At 41.9% G+C, this 17855-nt stretch overlaps 1 protein-coding gene across 1 annotated transcript; it reads right to left on the reverse strand.

Moving 5' to 3' along the window:
- Nucleotides 1–10612: 10612 nt before the first annotated feature.
- LOC135484768 (uncharacterized protein K02A2.6-like) lies at nucleotides 10613–12813 on the reverse strand. Its single transcript, XM_064766446.1, has 2 exons — nucleotides 12265–12813; nucleotides 10613–12061 (listed from the first exon to the last, which is right to left on the reverse strand). Exons 1-2 carry the CDS (start codon nucleotides 12811–12813, stop codon nucleotides 10613–10615), a joined length of 1998 nt encoding a protein of 665 aa, XP_064622516.1.
- Nucleotides 12814–17855: the final 5042 nt, after the last annotated feature.

The following is a 17855-nucleotide window of genomic DNA, read 5'->3' on the forward strand; positions in this document are numbered from 1 at the left end:
TTGTCAAGCGGCTCGCCGAACAGGCATCTTTTTTTGCCCTGCTTGGAGAGCCGCTTGCCAAACAGCACTAAAAATCAACTCTGTTCGGCAAGCCGGGCTTGCCAAACAGGGCAAAAATACTACCCTCTTTGGCGAGCCGGAGAGGTTACAACATGTTGGCCAATCAGAGAGCAGTGACGTCATGTTCGAATTTATATGCGCATATTTAACAATGGCCGACTTCCCGCTCTCGATTCAATTTCTGTTACTAAACTCGGGTTTTGGTCAATAATCCATGAAGAAGCATGTACATGTACATGACTGTATGGATTTACAAAAAAAGTCATAAACGTGATTTAACTGATATGCATGTTAAATCCATTTGTGTGCATTTCTAAAGGCGTTTCACTGTAACTCCAGTGTTGCTGACCGTGTTGCCACGAATGATAATGAGCTCCTGGATGGTTGAATATGCATGAGTTCGGCTCTCCATCTAGGGCAGAAAAAGGCGCTGTTTGGTAAGCTGGGCTTGCCAAATAGTCACTTCCATATTAGTATTAGCAAGAATTCATATGGGTGGAATTCACCAAGGCATTTTAACGGGCGTGCATTTAAATACCGATTATCTGATACACAAAGGCTAAAACAGTGTTGTCCGCGGACGGATGAACGATCGTCTAAACAGCTATTCTGAAGACACGATGATCGATGTTTTATCCGCACGTGGACAATGCTGGTTCAATCGGTCAATAAATGCATGTTGAACCATTGTTCGTTCAACCGCACAATGGAAATACGTAACACGCAGCATACAAATAAATGTAGGCCTACAGTCAAGTACTCACACCAGCATGGTTAAAACGAAGAGGGCTGAAAATTTCACTGCGGGGCAGAAGATGGGCATCATTGAAGCGATACGATTGCGGGAGAAGGTTATTGAAAGTAAGCGGGCGGATGCAACCATGACCAAGAATAAACAGCTGTCATGGGTTGACATTTCCAACGAAATGGCTGCAAATTTCCCCGTGAGACCGAAGAGTGACCCAAAAGATCTCAGAGAATTGTGGCGACGGATAAAAAACCAGCCGTTCTTCGTAAATCCTCTCTGCACGAGGGTGGGGCAACTGCTCTTCCGCAGCTGCCCCTTCCTGTGCAAGCTCAAACAACGCGAGTGTTCCGTCCATCGTTGACACTGATGACGCTCTCGGAAATTGACCAAAGTATGCCTATGAGAAATGTTTTGGCCTAGTTGCAGATATAAACATGCCCTCACGGGCGATTAAGTTCTTTTTAATTTCCTGAACTCAGATATATTCTTAATGTTGATGCATTGATTAATTGTAAAGATAAACCAAGACGAACAAAATGATACCTTATTCGGTTTATGCCTGTTTCGCCTATTCCTGTTTCGCCTACAAAATTCCTGTTTCGCCTATTCCTGATTCGCCTATTTCTGTTCCGCTTATTCCTGTTCCGCCTATTCCTTTTTCGCCTATTTCCTGTTTGGCCTATTTCCTGTTTCGCCTATTCCTGTTTCGCCTACTTTCCATTACCCCTCGAGAAAATATTATTTTTCAATAGGAAGCCATCACATCGTTGAACGCAATGAAATCAGGAATAAAAGAACAATGTAGCTATAGGTATTCTTTCTATTAAGAAGCCAGTTACTGACTAAGACAAAAGAAAGAGAATCCACAATATAAAATGCAGGCCTGAGAAACCTTTTTCAAATCTAATGATAGGGGAAAATCTTTCTTACTATTTTATATCTTGCCTTTTAAAATAAGCTAAAACATGAGCCTATGTAAGCTATGTATAATTTTCCAAAGTTATTCCGAATAATACTGAAATAATTGACATGTCGCTAAATCCATTATTTCAGACGCAATTTGAGGCATGTATTTTATGACAAAAATCAAGCAACAACCAGGCAATAGTAGTAATAGCCATTGAATAGAAGATTTATCTTGCCAGAGCCCCCTATTATTATTATTATTATTTTATTAATAAAACAATTTATATAGCACCTTTTGTAAAACACTTCAAGGTGCTTTACATTTAATTAAAAAATAATAATAATACAATAATTTTGCTGTAAAACAATAGGAAAGTGAAGGGAAAAGTGACAGCATACAAGGTCCACAGACTGATATTTTTATACACGGAATTAATATTTTGAGTGTTCAAATTTCGTTGCTGTTGACCGAATGTTGACTCACGGCTTCTGTCCGGCAGATTTCCTCAGTACCACTGTTATTCCTATTCCAAAGAATGGTAGGATATCCTGCAATACGTCAGACAATTACAGGGGTATTGCATTGAGCAGTGTGATAGGGAAGATACTTGATTATGTAATACTAGAGCAAAATAAGGAAAGCTTGGCATCTAGTGATGCCCAGTTTGGGTTTAAGAAGGGACTATCTACAGCACATTGTAGTATGGTTGTCAACGAAGTGATAGAATACTATAATAAACAACATACTCCTGTGTACTGTATCCTCTTAGATGCAAGCAAAGCATTTGACAGTGTGCATTATGTCAAACTTTTTGAAAATTTTTTAGATAGAGGGTTATGTCCTCTTGTTGCTCGCTTCCTTGCGTTGTGTTACACAAATCAGAGTGTACGGGTTAAGTGGGGAGATCACCTTTCTGAACCGTTTATTGCACGAAATGGAGTGAAACAGGGTGGAGTATTATCGCCAACTTTATTTAACTTATATCTGGATACCTTGTTGATAGAGCTAAGACAATCTGGCTTTGGATGTCATGTGGGCAATATCTCTGTTGGAGTTTTCGCCTATGCAGATGATGTAATATTATTTGCATCAACCATGACTGCCTTGAAGTTAATGTTGAAAATTGCTAAGACATATTCCATCAGTCACTATATCACTTTTAATGCTACAAAAACCAAGTTTATCGTGTTTAGTGTTGGGCCAGATCAGGTCCCAGAATTTGTAATATTTGATAACACGATGATTCAATCCAGTGCCTTTGAAATTCATTTGGGGATTCCTATCGGCCCCAGGTTAGGAGATCAACGATTTGATATTGCAATCAATGAATTGTATAAAAAACGAATATGGTGATGGCTTTCTTCAAACACGCCAATACAGAAAATAGATACGAGCTGTTTAGAACATTTGGCATGTCACTCTATGGAAGTCAACTATACGATCTTTCTATGAATACCTTCGAAAGAATCTCGATGACATGGCGGAAATGTGTTAGGCAAATAATGACCCTGCCATATAGAACACAATGTTCTTATCCCACTCATAGTAAATGATACGGACATTCTAACACAACTTGAAAAGAGGACTTTAAATACATCCTGTCACTACATTCCTTGTCAAATGATTACGTCCAAATGAGTGTTACCCTACTTAAACTGGGCAGCAACAGTGGCTTGGGAAATAGTCTGAAGCACATCAGTCACAAATACGGCTTCGATAAAGAAGGTTCTATTGAGGTGTACAGAAATTCACTTGGTTTAATGAGTGATAAAAATTTCCTACAGGCCACAGAAAGAGAAAGACAGGTTGCAGTGCAAATAAGAGAGTTAATAAAATTATGGAGACATGCAGTTGACATACTGACAACCATTGAAAGGGAGGAAATAATCCAATATTTATGTGTAATGTAACACATGTTGGCATCCGTTGTAATATTATGTAATTGATATCGAAATAGACTTGTAATCACTTGTAACCACTGCACCCAGCACTCTGCACACCATGGCACTGTTATGTGAAATATGTACCTTTTTGATGTACGAAATAAACATATATATATATATATATAATAATAGATAAAACTGAGACTAATATGTAAAGTCAAGACTTAGTGAGCCCCCCTTTAGGTCGGGGGAGCACCCCCGAAGCCCCCTACGATAGCGTAACGTTTTTACCCAGTACAATGGAGGGGAAACCCCCCCCCCCCCATGTTGGGACCATCCATAGTTCCTTCCGACACATTTTTGTTTTGGTAAGGTAATACATTGTGATTGTCCTTATTCATGCGCGGCCAAGCCTTAACCGCAGTTCCTAAAATCATTGATTTCTCGGTCCTCACACTATGTCAGTGTTGATTTAGCAGTTGTTTTGGTAAATACATGTTTTGTTGTAGTTTCTGAAACCCAGAGCGCTACTCAATAGGCGGCTAGCAAGAAACTACGCATTTACTGTTGTTGCCGACGTATGTGTACACTGAACTTGGGATGTGCGTCGGCCCCGTGTTGAAATGCCGTCCAGTGCCAGTTGGTGCGTTTTTCGCTGATTTGTGCAAAATTCAACATATCTCAAAAGTTCAATGGTTGACCCTCGATTTATTTTTGATTGTTGTGTAGCGTAAGCAACTGTCTTTCATGGGGGAATGGGCACTGTAAGAATTATTCAGAAAGAAATGTATAATATTTGGGGGTTTTCGTGATTGTCCGGCCCAATTGGCAATATTGCCATTTGGGATGGTGAACAGAGCTAGCAGCAAATGCAAATGCCCTTATGATTTCTTTAAAGAAATAAAATGCCCCATGTGCATCCTGCAGAATCCTGCAGAATCACGGGAATCGGGCGTTTCCAGTGATATACGACACAAATGGGTTGTCCTCATGCATTCACTTTGGAAACGCGTTGTAAAATAGATGTTACGTCCTGTTAATGGGGCACGTCATCATCGCGTACATTTGGGAAAAACTCCCTAACGAGACCGGAGCAGACGGCTGAAAGTAGTTTAATTATTGGCCGCTAGGGTGCAGAATGTCGCTAACCCGAATTTTTCACGCAACTCTAGCTAAATAGAGCTAGTTCTAGTTTGTGATTCATTTTGATACTTCAGATTTGGGCAGTAGACCAATATAACTTCGTCATCAGTGTGGTTTTAAGCAGGAAAAACGTATTTGTTATTCTTAAAGTGCCGTTTTTGGACGTGTACGTTCGATTGTTTTGTTTATGTCACGTGACCTCGACCATGTCGACACAAAATTGAAATAAACCACCCTTTTCTGTCATTATTGAGAACGGAATATTTCCCTAATAAAAATATAAATATAATTGGCCAATTTCTTAAGCATATGTAGCGAATTCCCATGAAGATTTAAATTAGATGTTCTTTAATCTGTTACAACTGGTCTGAGTTATTAATTCAGCGCCATTTTGAAAAACAAAAAAAAATTGTTTGTAGCATGTGCAAGTTACTCTCGTCATTTCTCGTCATTATAATCCCGCACACGCGTGTATCTTAAGAGCCCCTCCTAAGAAGGGGGGCTTATAAGACGTTAGGTAAGACAATTAGAGACAAGATGACTATAAAACATTCTAGAGTGCATTGTCACCGAAAAAGTGCTTCCTAAAAAGATATGTTTTTAAGTGTGACTTAAAGGTTTTGATGTTAGCTATAGATTTTAAAACATCTGGTAATTGGTTCCAAAGTTTTGGCCCCGCCACAGAGAAGCTTGAAGATCCAATCGCCCTGCGAGTGCGGACCTCCCGGCATAGACTTTTATCACTTGATCTGAGAGCGCGGGCCGGAGCATAAGCCGATACACAGTCTGCGAGGTTCTGCGGAGCAGTTCCTGAAAGACATTTAAAGACCATGACGTTGATCTTATACTCCGTGCGCGCCCTCAGAGGCAGCCAGTAGAGGTCAAGAAGCACAGGAGTGACATGTTCTCTTCCAGCCACTCTCATGACGAGACGTGCAGCTGAATTTTGTACTATTTGTAGTTGCCTCAGATGCATTGTATAGTATACTATTGCAATAGTCCAAGCGTGATAGCACCAAAGTTCTGACTGCACTCACTGTAGCCGACTGACTGATGAAATGTTTTATTTTTCCAAGACGGTAGAGCTGGAAATTGGCTGCTCGACACAAGTTGCTGATATGCTTGCTCATTGTCATTTCATGGTCGAAAGTCACTCCTAGAAGTTTGATAGAGTCACTGAGTGCGATATCTGTATCACTGAAATTCAGTCTCAGATTGGCAAGTGTTTCTGGTGAAGTTTGGCACAAGCAACAGAGAATTCCGTCTTGTCATTGTTCAGTTTAAGCTTATTGATAGTCATCCAGTTTTGAATCTCAGTGATGCACTTTGAGAGCCTCGCTAAGACAGAGTTCACCTCTGACGGATTGTTTGGGTCAAACACAACGTAAAGGTTGCTGTCATCGGCATACAGAATGTATGGCAACAAGTAAGATCTTATTATATCTCCTAGAGGACTACTGTACGTCGTGAACAGCAGAGGGCCTAGAACAGAGCCCTGCGGCACACCAAAGCGGAGTGGAGAAGCATCTGACACTGCGCTATTGATCGTCACCTCCTGTGTTCGTCCAGACAGGTTCGAGCGGAACCAATCCAGGGCAGTACCGCGAATTTCACATCTCCTGTCTAGGCGACTTAAAAGTGTCTTGTGATCTATAGTGTCAAACGCGGCGGACAGGTCCAGTGCCACTACGAAGACCGCTTTCCCTGTATCCAGTGCACGTGTGATGTCGTTGTGTACTTTCAACAGGGCCGTCTCAGTGCTGTGACGAGGGCGATAAGCTGACTGCATGGGATCAAACAACTGGTTGGAATCGAGGTGTTCCGAGAGACGTCTTGAGACTACTTTCTCAATGACTTTTGATAGAAATGTAATGTTTGAGACCGGACGATAATTATATAGTGTTTCCGGATTGAGTGATGGTTTCTTCAGTAATGGGCGTACTCGAGCACACTCGAGGTCGTCGAAAATCACCGCTTAACAATGATTCGTTAACAACTTGGGTAATAACAGGAAGAAGTTCGGGAAGTGTCTTTTTCAGAAGCCATGTGGGCATCGCGTCGAGCTCACATGGCTTAGTTGGCATGTTCGACACAGTTTTTCTGATTTCATCGTCTGTTACTGGATTGAAGTGACAAGTGGTGTACCTTCAAAGGCCTGGTCAACGGGAGTCATTGATGACACATCGTCGAGCTTCGCCCGGATTTTTCTGATTTTATCACTGAAAAAAAAAAACTGTTCGCGACAATAACGGGGTCGCCTGAAGGCAACTGACTGTTGTTGTCATTTGCCAGTTCCTTTAACACATTGAATGTTTCCTTCAGATTCCCTGAGCTGAGTCTTTTCTCGTAGTTACCCTTTTAAGCGTCATGAACAAGGTTCACCACTTCATCCCGCTGTCTGATAAGGATTTGCCTGTCGATTTCAAGGTTCGATGAATGCCATTTCCTCTCGAGTTTTCGACGCAGTTTCCTGGCCGTGGCATCATTAAACTAGGGATTCTTTGGTCTCGGCGTAAAACGTTTTGTCTGCATCGGTGCCACTCGATTTAGGACTGCCTTGGTTGCTATATTTAGGTTAGTAGCGGCTGCATTGACTGAGGTAGTTTGCTCCACTTTTTCGAATTCGCGACGTATATCTGGTCCTAATTGCTCCGGCGAAATCGAACGGTATTTACGAAAGTTTTTAACCACTTCGACTTTCGGCTGTGAGAGGCTCAGGGCTATCTTAATCGTGGAATGGTTCGACAGCTGCGAGTTCAACACTGAAGCACCCTTCACTAACTTGTCCTTATCTCTCACAATCACAAGATCGAGGGTGTGATTGCACTTGTGTGTTGCACATGAAACAAGCTGGGAAAGATTATGCGAATGAAGAATATCCATGAAGCGTTTCGCATCCGGGAGCTCGGCTCTGCCCACGTGAATATTGAAATCACCAAGAATTAGGAGCTTATCTTTAGCGACAGACACTTCAGAAACTAACTGCTCGAATTCATTCAAGAAACTGTTTACCGTATACTTGCGGGAGGGTGGTCGATAGATTCCGATGCAAAGTACTTTTGACTTTTCACACTGAATGATAGTTTGGAGACTTTCAATTGTGGTGAATGGCGTCTGCTGCTTTATGTGTACTACATTCAAGTTTTTGCGATAACAGAGTCCGAGACCACCACCTTTCCCTGTGGTCCTGGGAGTGTGGACGAAGGAGAAACCCTCTGGCGTCAGTTGCTTTATGACAGGATTATCGATCTGGTCCTGTAGCCAAGTCTCAGTGGAGAATGCAAGGTCAGCGTCAGTTTCCATAACATGTTCACTGATCAGAAGAGCCTTATTTCGGACAGATCTGGCATTAAGAAGGATTGCTTTTCCTACGTCACATGCCTTCAGAGGCTTCTTAATAAAAGCATTGGTCAGATTGCCCCCGTTTACTCCAGATCGGTTGACCTGTGGCTTGCTGGTGACCAAAGACGAAATCACAGGAATGTGATCGTACTCCTTTAAAACATACGTGAAGCTAACAGACCGTTTCTTCCTAATCCCCGATGAAAATTGTCAGAATTTGGAACCTGGTGCCAGTTAAGATGATGTAGTATTGGTTCCAAATTCTTAGTTTTTTTTTAATTCTTGGTAGTAGTATACTGGAGGATGAATATGGGTTCAGTGTTTAGCAAAAGCGTAGTCAGGCCATTTTGTAAATTTTGCAAAAATTATGAAAATCTGGTGCATTGGTTGAGTTTCTGCAATATTTGGACTTACTCGGTTTTTGTGAGCTCTCAAGATGGTGTCTGTCACCACACTGCTTAGTTTCACTACCACAAATTGGGTTTAGCCAAATTCAATATGTCACGAGTCCATGGCTTCATCATTGAGCACTTTGACTATACCGTGAAGTTAAAGAATTTATCATGATTTACGAACATTGACCGAGAACTCCATGACCTCGTTTTTCAGGATTGAACTGACATTACTAAAGTTAGTAGAGAGAATTGGGCAGGTTATGGAAAAGAGCTGGTCAGACACTATGGAATATCCGCAACACAATTGAAAATTACATAACTGCAGCACCTCCCCGTTATGTCTTTCAAATTGCGGTGTCCCAGTGACCACAGGATCGGAATTTCTCGGATTTTTCTGAATTTCGGAATTCCTCGGATGTCCCTGAATTTCCTCCCTTTGTGGAATTGGCACAACCTGCGGTGGTTGTGACTCGTTTTGGCCCGATGTGTCCTCACGTGAATCGTTGATACGTACAGCATCCTGATGGCGGCGCCACATGCGACCATCCTCCAAACGAATAGTGTACGATACTGGTCCTGATCTTGAGATGATGCGTCCTGGATACCAATTCAGACCACGCTCAGCAAAGTTTTTAGCAAAGACTGAATCTCCAATGCTAAATTCTCTGGATTTTGCCTCACTGTAATGACGAGACTTCATGGCAGTTTGACCGCGTAACACAGATGATGACAGGTCTGGTACTACCAAATCCAGTCTGGAGCGAAGCTGACGATGCATGAGGAGCTCACATGGTGCCATGCCAGTGGTAGCATGGGGCGTAATCCGATAACGGAAGAGAACCTCCAGGAGACGATATTCCAGAGATTCCGACTTCGATGACTTTGAGAGTCCACTTTTGATAGTTTGAACTGCGCGTTCAGCGAGCCCATTACTGGCTGGATGATAGGGAGCTGTCAAGATATGACGTATTCCGTATGTTTACAGAAGTCCTGGAACTCCTGACTCGTAAAATTCGAACCATTGTCCGAAACGATGATATGAGGTAGTCCATGAACTGAAAATGTCAGTTTCAGTTTGCCAATTGTGTTCGACGATGTTGCAGAGTTCAGCACATGGGCATCGATATACTTGGAATGTGCGTCCGCAATGATGAGAATCATTTTTCCCTCGTATGGTCCGGCGAAATCGATGTATAGACGGAACCATGGCTTACCGGGCCATTCCCATGGGTGGAGCGGAGCGGCGGTTGGCTTTTTTATAACATGCTGTTGACAACTCCTACAACATTTCACTTTCTGCTCGATGTCCTCATCCAAGTTAGGCCACCAGACATAGGATCTAGCCAGTTTTTTCATTCTGACCATGCCTGGATGTGCCAAGTGTAACTCCTCCAGGAGTTGACGATGACCTTGTGGTGGCACTACGACGCGAGCACCCCACATAATGCAACCTTCGTGTAAGGTTAGCTCATTTCTGCGACAGAAATATGGCTGATATTGCTTTTCAAACCGCTTAGGCCATCCCGAAAGAATGAACTTTCGAACATTGGCTAACACAGGATGTCTGTTGGTCCAGGTGGCGATCATGGTGTGAGTAACGACAGTAGTGTCAATCTGATCCAATGCATGGATGAATTCAGCCGGTGGTGGAGAACCTGGTGGAGGTGACGCTGGTAGACGACTTAGACCATCCGCATTACCATTCTGTTGCCCCGGGCGATACACGATTTTATAGTCGTATGCGGACAGAGTCAAAGCCCACCTTTGTATGCGAAGCGCGGCCGTTGGTGGTATTGGTTTGTCCTGATGCAACAAACCTACTAACGGTTTATGATCCGTCAACAAGATGAATGTTCTCCCCCATAAGTATTGGTGCCACTTTTTGACTGCAAAAATCAATGCTAGCGCCTCCTTTTCCAGTTGCGAGTAGTAACGTTCAGCCGACGATAAGGAACGTGAAGCATACGCGACTGGTCGATCCTGTCCTTTGATTCCACCGGGATGAGATAGTACCGCACCAAGTCCGTAAGGTGACGCGTCCGGAGCGACGATTATCTCCTTCGATAGATCATAATGCACGAGAATTTTCGATGATTGCAACAGTTACTTGGAAGCCTCAAAAGCTTCCTGCTGATCAGGACCCTAATGCCAGGTCCTTCTTGAGTAACAGTTCATGCAATGGTCCCAACACAGTTGCACGATTTCTCAAGAAACGTTCATAATAGTTTAGCATGCCGAGATATGCCTGCAGTTGTTGGATATTCTCCGGTGGTGGGGCCTTGACAATGGCCTCCACCTTTTCAAGTACAGGATGCAAGCCATCCTTATCAATGCGATAACCCAGGTAAACAACAGCATCAGCATGGAATGTACATTTTTCTTCTCTTAGCCGCCAACCTGCATCTAGCAACCGTTGCAGAACTTTCTCAAGATTAGCCAGGTGCTCCTGAGCGGTCTTGCCCGTAACCAAGATATCATCGAGATACACAACGACATGATCAAGTCCTTGTAACAAATTGTCCATTGTTCTCTGAAATATGCCAGGCGCGGAAGAAATGCCGAAAGCTAGACGGTTATAGCGAAATAAACCACGGTGTGTGTTGATAACTGCCAGCTGTTTCGAAGCGTCGTCTGACTCCATTTGTAGGTAGGCATCTGACATGTCAATTTTTGTAAAGGTCTGACCTCCGGCCAACTTGGCATACAGGTCAGCTATCTTTGGTATGGGGTATTGGTTCCCCCTTGTAGCCTGATTGACGGTGAGTTGAAAGTCACCACAGATACGAATTTGCCCATTTGGTTTACGAACAGGCACAATTGGTGCAGCCCAATCTGATTGAGCCACAGGTTCCAAGATACCGAGAGCTAACAATCTGTCAAGTGCATATGGCACTGGACGTGGCTTATGAGATACTGGTACAACATTATGATCAATGTGAAGTTTTGCTTTCACGTCGACCTTCCCTAGGCCTGGTTTAAACAAGTCGCAATATTTCGACAACACAACTTTGATTTCACTGATGCGCTGATTTATTTTCTCATGCACACAATGAGTCTCGAAATTTGTGTGCCACTTCAGATGCAATTTAGACATCCAGTCTCGTCCCAGCAGATTTGGACGATCTCCGGGCACGACTAGGAGAGGCAGCTCCGTCTGTTGGTCCTCGTACGTGACAGGAACTACACACATGCCTGATGGTCGAAATTGTTCGCCGGTGTAAGTACGTAGCCTTATCAAAGCTGGTTCAAGATTTAAAGTTTCTGTGCCGGTGCATAGTCTATCGAATTCACTCTGACTCACGATGGTTTTCGAAGCCCCGGTGTCGAGTTCGAAAGTTATATCCACGCCATTGATAACAGCATCGACGGTATATGGCGTGATAGGTGACTCCGCCCATGCCTGCTTTCTTCGCTTGGAGAACTTGTTTGGATCCTCGGACTCCGTATTAAACAAGTTGTAAGTGGTCTCCCAAGGCAGGTTCTGATTATCGTCGTATTCATAATCATCACCTACATGATGCTGTCTATTCTTCGGATTGAATCTAGGTTTTGCTGATTGACCAGCCTGAGTCCCATGTTTTGCCTGTTTCGGTTTCCGGCAACCTTAGCAAAATGGTTCATGATACCACAGTTATTGCAGTTTTTTCCCTTTGCAGGGCATTCTTTAGCATGTGGTTATGGTCCCCCACACAATCCACAAGTTAAGTCTTTCGACTTCGATTTTAGTTTGGGTACAAATTTCCTTGGTTTTGATCGATTATTATTTGACTCAACTTTCTTAATTACAGACTCCTGTCCATCAACCATAGCCTTGGCCTGAACCCCGCTAGCCTCTCTAGCCCTAGCATAGGCTAAGAGTTGCTGCAAGGTGAGGTTGGGGTCCCGCAATGCCTTTTGACGAACTTCAAAGTCACGACAAGTTTGTACGATCTGCGATTTAATCTCACGATCCACATCATGAAACTCACAATGTAAGCTCAGTTTTCTGAGCCGAACATGATACTGGTCAGTCGATTCATCCGGCTTTTGTCGTGCCTGACGAAAGGTATAGGTTTCAAATTCAATGTTCTTGGCTGGTTGGAAATAAGCTTTGATTGCATCCTTGCATGCAGCGTAATTATCAGCAGCTCGATTAGGAATATTTTCGAATATTGTGAACAGTTCCTCACCCACACAGTGTAACAGCATTGCTCTCTGCCTGAGTTGATTAGTGATGTTGGTGGCAACTAAAAAGTTGTCAAACCGTTTGATGTATTGTTCCCAACGTGATGCTGCAGTCTCCCTTGGTTCAAGAGAGAAATGTTCCAAGTCCGCTAGCTTTGGTTTGAGCGACATAATGAAGGTTTACCCGAATATTGTCCACTGCACAGCACTATAGATACGAAGCACTGTACTGACCGATCCGATAATGTACGTTATGTACACCGATGTACACAACTACACGAGCAGGATTCTGCCTCGATCTACGGTCGATTTATGCACGAATACACGCGTGATACTGATTACTTTGTACTTTTGTTAGAAGTTAGTTTATCCTGTAGCAATACAGATATTTGCATGTAGTCATAGTAAACAGCTGTCACCTTGGAAAAAATGATAAAACTACCTCACCTTATTGACCATCAACCTACTTCCAATCTCAAGGGGAATGCGCTTCCCACATATCGAACCTTCCGCAGCCTGAAGAAGGCAACGCCCGTCAGGGCAGGGTCTGTATATTAAGGCAAGAACATTTTCCGTTGCACATAGAAGCACACATTCTATCTTGGAGAATCCTATGGTTTTGCAGCTATACAAGTTCTCGCCGTAAGAGCTCACGTTCAGTGAAACATAGATTTGCGTCACCTGATCCTCCTGGTTCGTAAACTCACATGGGAGCCTCCCTACGCAATTGGCATTCGGATTCTGACAATTTATCATTTTTTTGTGTTGATGCCAACGGGACCGGCCAGTGGTTTGTGCACCCGGGTTTGTGCTCTACCGCACGATACCATTTGACGACTGTTAGTTCGTCGTGATTTAAGAATATCAAACTTTCTGCCGAATATGACTGCCTATATCAAACATTTAATCACATACGTGGACAGTGCTGTGAAAAAAGCTTATTCAGACTCAAAGCAATGCAGTAAAGTGAGTGTGGATAATCCGTCAGTCATTTTATTTCGCCAGTCACCAGACTCTGGTATGATGCACTCAAATGAACGCAGGAAGAATGCTCGAACAAATGTCACGATCGCCAACAATCTTAAAAAGTATATATAAAAGTATATATATATTAATAAGACGTTATGTTACAACACGCAATATACACGAACATGTACCTGAAGTACTATAATTATGAGTACAGGCAAGATGCATTACCTTAAAAAAACATATGATAAAGACGTCATGCAATCATCTAAGCGCATACATTTCTTTTTCAAGTTTTTTTCTCTTTCTGACTGCCACCCGCGAAGGAGTTGCTAGAGAGCGAAGCAAACTCTGTCGCCCGGTAACAAGCCGAATCGCCACTACACAAAGCTCGATCACTGAATCTACGCTTCACCTCGAGGATGTCTCACAAGACTTCGAGATCCGGCGCAACGTCCTTCTGCCGTCTTCTAGAATAGCCTGTTAAAGCGAGAATGGATTTATTGGGGTAAGTTGGTGTGGCACCTCTGGCGCTGAAGCATTCTCCAATGCAGACATTATATACTAGCATAATTATTATCTCTGCCAGTATTGGCGTCAATTGCACGACACACGTATATTGTAGGCCTACATGTATGTATGATCGATCAGAGTATTTCAAATAAGTGATATTCATTTGAAAGACTCTGGTATGATGCACTCAAATGAACGCAGGAAGAATGCTCGAACAAATGTCACGATCGCCAACAATCTTAAAAAGAACCTGCATTGCCTACAGCATCAAGGATTTTCTAAAACCGCCGACGTTTATACAACAAAGAGCAAAATTGTACTGGTGACAATGCAGTAAAGTGAGTGTGGATAATCCGTCAGTCATTTTATTTCGCCAGTCACCAGTCATTTTAACAATTATACATTGGCCTATTAGGCATAATGGCATATTTGAAGAATCTTAATGTTTTTGATGAGAATAGGGAATAAACTTGGTATTTAACGTCGGTCTATAGCTGGCAATTATGTTAATCACATTAGATATATGTTGTAATTAGATATATAGATATAAAATTAACGACGTCTGTGAGGTGCTGGGGCAGTTTAAAGGGGCATTGGTCTCTCGTCGCCGTACGGCGACTACCGCGCTCAAAGGGTTTAGTTATAAAAAGTATTTGATTTTACCTTCAATCATATATTTTGGCACTTTTGTGCCGAATTTCTAAGTTTTTGAAAAATTACTGGTGTCTTGTGACTGGTGACTGGCGAAATAAAGTGACTGGCGGAATATCCAAACTCAGTAAATTTGATCCATGTTGTCATTGCTTTTAAAACCATCAAGTTTTTAATCTAGTATAATGAAACTTTTGATATATTCTCTGTGCATCTGAGAATACTAATTTTCCTTTTTTATTGTGCAAAACCTGGCCAGTATCAACTGTTTTTGTTTCGCTGTGAAGTTTATCAATGCAATAATCGATCGCTCTTGATTGATATCGAAACAATAACTACTACATTTTTCGTACTGTGCATGGAGTATGAAAAATTATAATCCACATTTAGTAGTATGGTTATGGAGAGCATATTTTTCATTGAAATATGTAAGTCTCATCATTGAGTGCGCTAACTGTTTTTAAAGCTGAGGTCAAAATAATACCGAAGTTTTCACTAAAATCCCTGGATGCACCATTCTAGGCTGGCAATCTCTGTCGCGGTTGATGGCATTTCATAGCAGTTCCTTGTCCAGTGAAACGTGCCATCATCCACCAAATAACTAAAGTCATGAGGAATGCGTGCACATTTCTACAGAAAAGGATAACTGGGTGTGTATCACATGGACGGCTTTTGACCGATCTGCACTGTAATATTGTGTCACTCCCACTATCGGTACTGGGTGGACAAAACACGGAGAGCATTTTTTCCTCATCTCTCAATCTCAAAGCACTTGTACCAGCAGTGGAAGGAGAATCTCTCTATAGAAAAATTGAAACGAAGATATCTAGATTCGGTCCAGAGGCTGTAGCTCCAAAGCCAATTTTGTTATGAGAAATCAGGCAGCCGATCAAACAACTGAGCTCGAACAAGTGAAAAACTACTTCTAGGTTCACGGGAGGTAAAAGTATGTCCGATATTTTTGCGGGCCACCCTGTACATTTGAACGATTCTGTGTGCAGAAATTTGTACGAATACGGACATGTTGATAACATTCGGCATACGTGTACCTGTAAATGTATACGTATACTATGTCTCTCAGTATACACGGGGGCAACACGCATTACATGCATCGGTTTGTTGGCCGGAATCTTTTTATAAATTCAATATCCTTTTGGATCAAGTAAGAAGGAAATGTGATACTTTCAGACTCAGATTCAGATTCAGACTTTGAATAAAGGTTCATTTGATTTTTACTCTGTTACCATCACCGCAAGATAACCTGACCGTCATCATCGGGCACACTTTCTTCCTTTTCTTCCCATGAATTAATAGAGTGTTGGTGAAACTTTCCAAGTACACCCTATCCAGTTTTTCAAACCTTTCATTTACCGTCAAAGGCTAACCAAAGAAGTCGCCTATACGGGACAAGCGGCCATGATCGTAACACCAATAGATAGACATCGCGAGACTTGTTGTCTATCACAGAAATTAAACGTCACATCGATGATAACAGTATGTCTCTGTGCAGTTCAATGATTCTTCTTGATTTCTTTTTATCTTTGATATAAGCGATGATGTAGGAACTATCAAAATTGTCCGCGTTCACAAAAGCAGGTATTTCGAACTCGATGGTTTGAGGCAAATCGCTTTCAAATTAATCTTGTGTTTACCTTTTGCGCTGAACATCATCCAATGGTGCCTCATTCGTCCAGTTAAGGTGTGTCCGTGCAGTATTTTTATCTAGCAATCACCATTTACTGAGAGGAGATGCCTTATAAACCATTTGGTCTCTCCCTCTTGCCTAGTCAGCTTTAAATAACCAACTACAATAGTCATAGCATGAGCATCACTGCATCTGAAGTTCATAACATACTTATTCTCTATTTCATCGAGGTTTATTTTACCTTCAGTGTACTATATTTTCCAGTAGTAATGCTAAAAATATTTTCGGCCGGCTTCATTTGTATGAGGAACCCCGGCTTCTTTTCTTCAAAAGCAAGAAAAGAGTATAGAAGGCAAAGAGTGTTTGTCAGGAAAAAACTCTACATGTGATAACGTTTGAGCCAGAATGGTTGGCTATATACCTGAAAACTGGATGACATAATATCAAAGGTATATACCTGCAAAGAGCAATCTATTTCATGCATTAAAAAATACAGAGTGATTATTTTCTTCAAAAAGGAGACACAACAGATTGATATGAAACGGCCTTATATTTTTTTACGTAAATGGAAGGAATCGAAGATGTCACTGGCAAGAGCAAAAAAAGTGCAGCAGCTTAATACCTAGATTGTCTCGCTGAAACTGCATGCGACATTCTTGGAGGCCAGCTGGCTTCAAATGTTAGCAGGAATTTACAACATGAAACTACATGTAGTTTAAAGTTGCGTATTGGTAGGTGTTTAGAAATAGTAAGTATATGCATTTCGCGTTGAGCCCCCACCCCCACCCCCACCCTCGACTGATTAATTGCAAAAAAAGATAATTTACCCCCTTTTTCGGTGTCGATCCTACTTTCAACTCTCAAACAGCTACTTTGGGCAACGCGAAACACATCTACTCCGAATTTAAGCCGAAAAACACTAAAATACCTCAGTCCTGAATTTCCTAAAAAACGTCTAAATTAATCATCAAAACCAATTTCTTCACCAAAAACGTTAAACTCAAAATCCGACACATCCAAATCTCAAATATTCCTGACTTTTCCACGTCCAAAGGGACTTAAATCTCGAAAAACGAACATCAAGAAAACACATCTAGGTCAGATATTCCACTAGAAATCCTTCTCCTATCACGTCTCCAACAACGAATAGATATTCGTAATTTTTCATTTCCCCACTTGGTTGGTTAAAATCTTTTAATTGTGGTATTATCCTAAGTTGTACTCTATTCTCTGGATGAAGTTCGTTGTAGAGAACAAAAGATGCATCAACATTTCGAAAATCAATTGCACTTTCATTTTCTCTTTTCAATTGAAGGTTAATGACATCAATGGTTTGTTTTTGATGTTCACCCCAAGCCTTAGATTCTCTTTGTAATTTTTTAACAGCTAAATTGTATCTTTTCATTTCGTCTTGATACCCATTTTTATATTTGGCTTT

Source organism: Lineus longissimus, chromosome 3 (assembly GCF_910592395.1).
Source record: "Lineus longissimus chromosome 3, tnLinLong1.2, whole genome shotgun sequence".
NCBI classification, from domain to species: Eukaryota; Metazoa; Nemertea; class Pilidiophora; order Heteronemertea; family Lineidae; genus Lineus; species Lineus longissimus.

What these genes read in the sequence shown, in the direction of transcription:
- LOC135484768 (XM_064766446.1), bottom strand. Translation starts at nt 12,813, where the DNA reads ATGTCGCTCAAACCAAAGCTAGCGGACTTGGAACATTTCTCTCTTGAA. An exon ending in TGGTTGATGGACAGGAGTCT is followed by an intron (nt 12,062 to 12,264) that starts GTAATTAAGAAA and finishes AAACCGAAACAG; the next exon opens with GCAAAACATGGGACTCAGGC.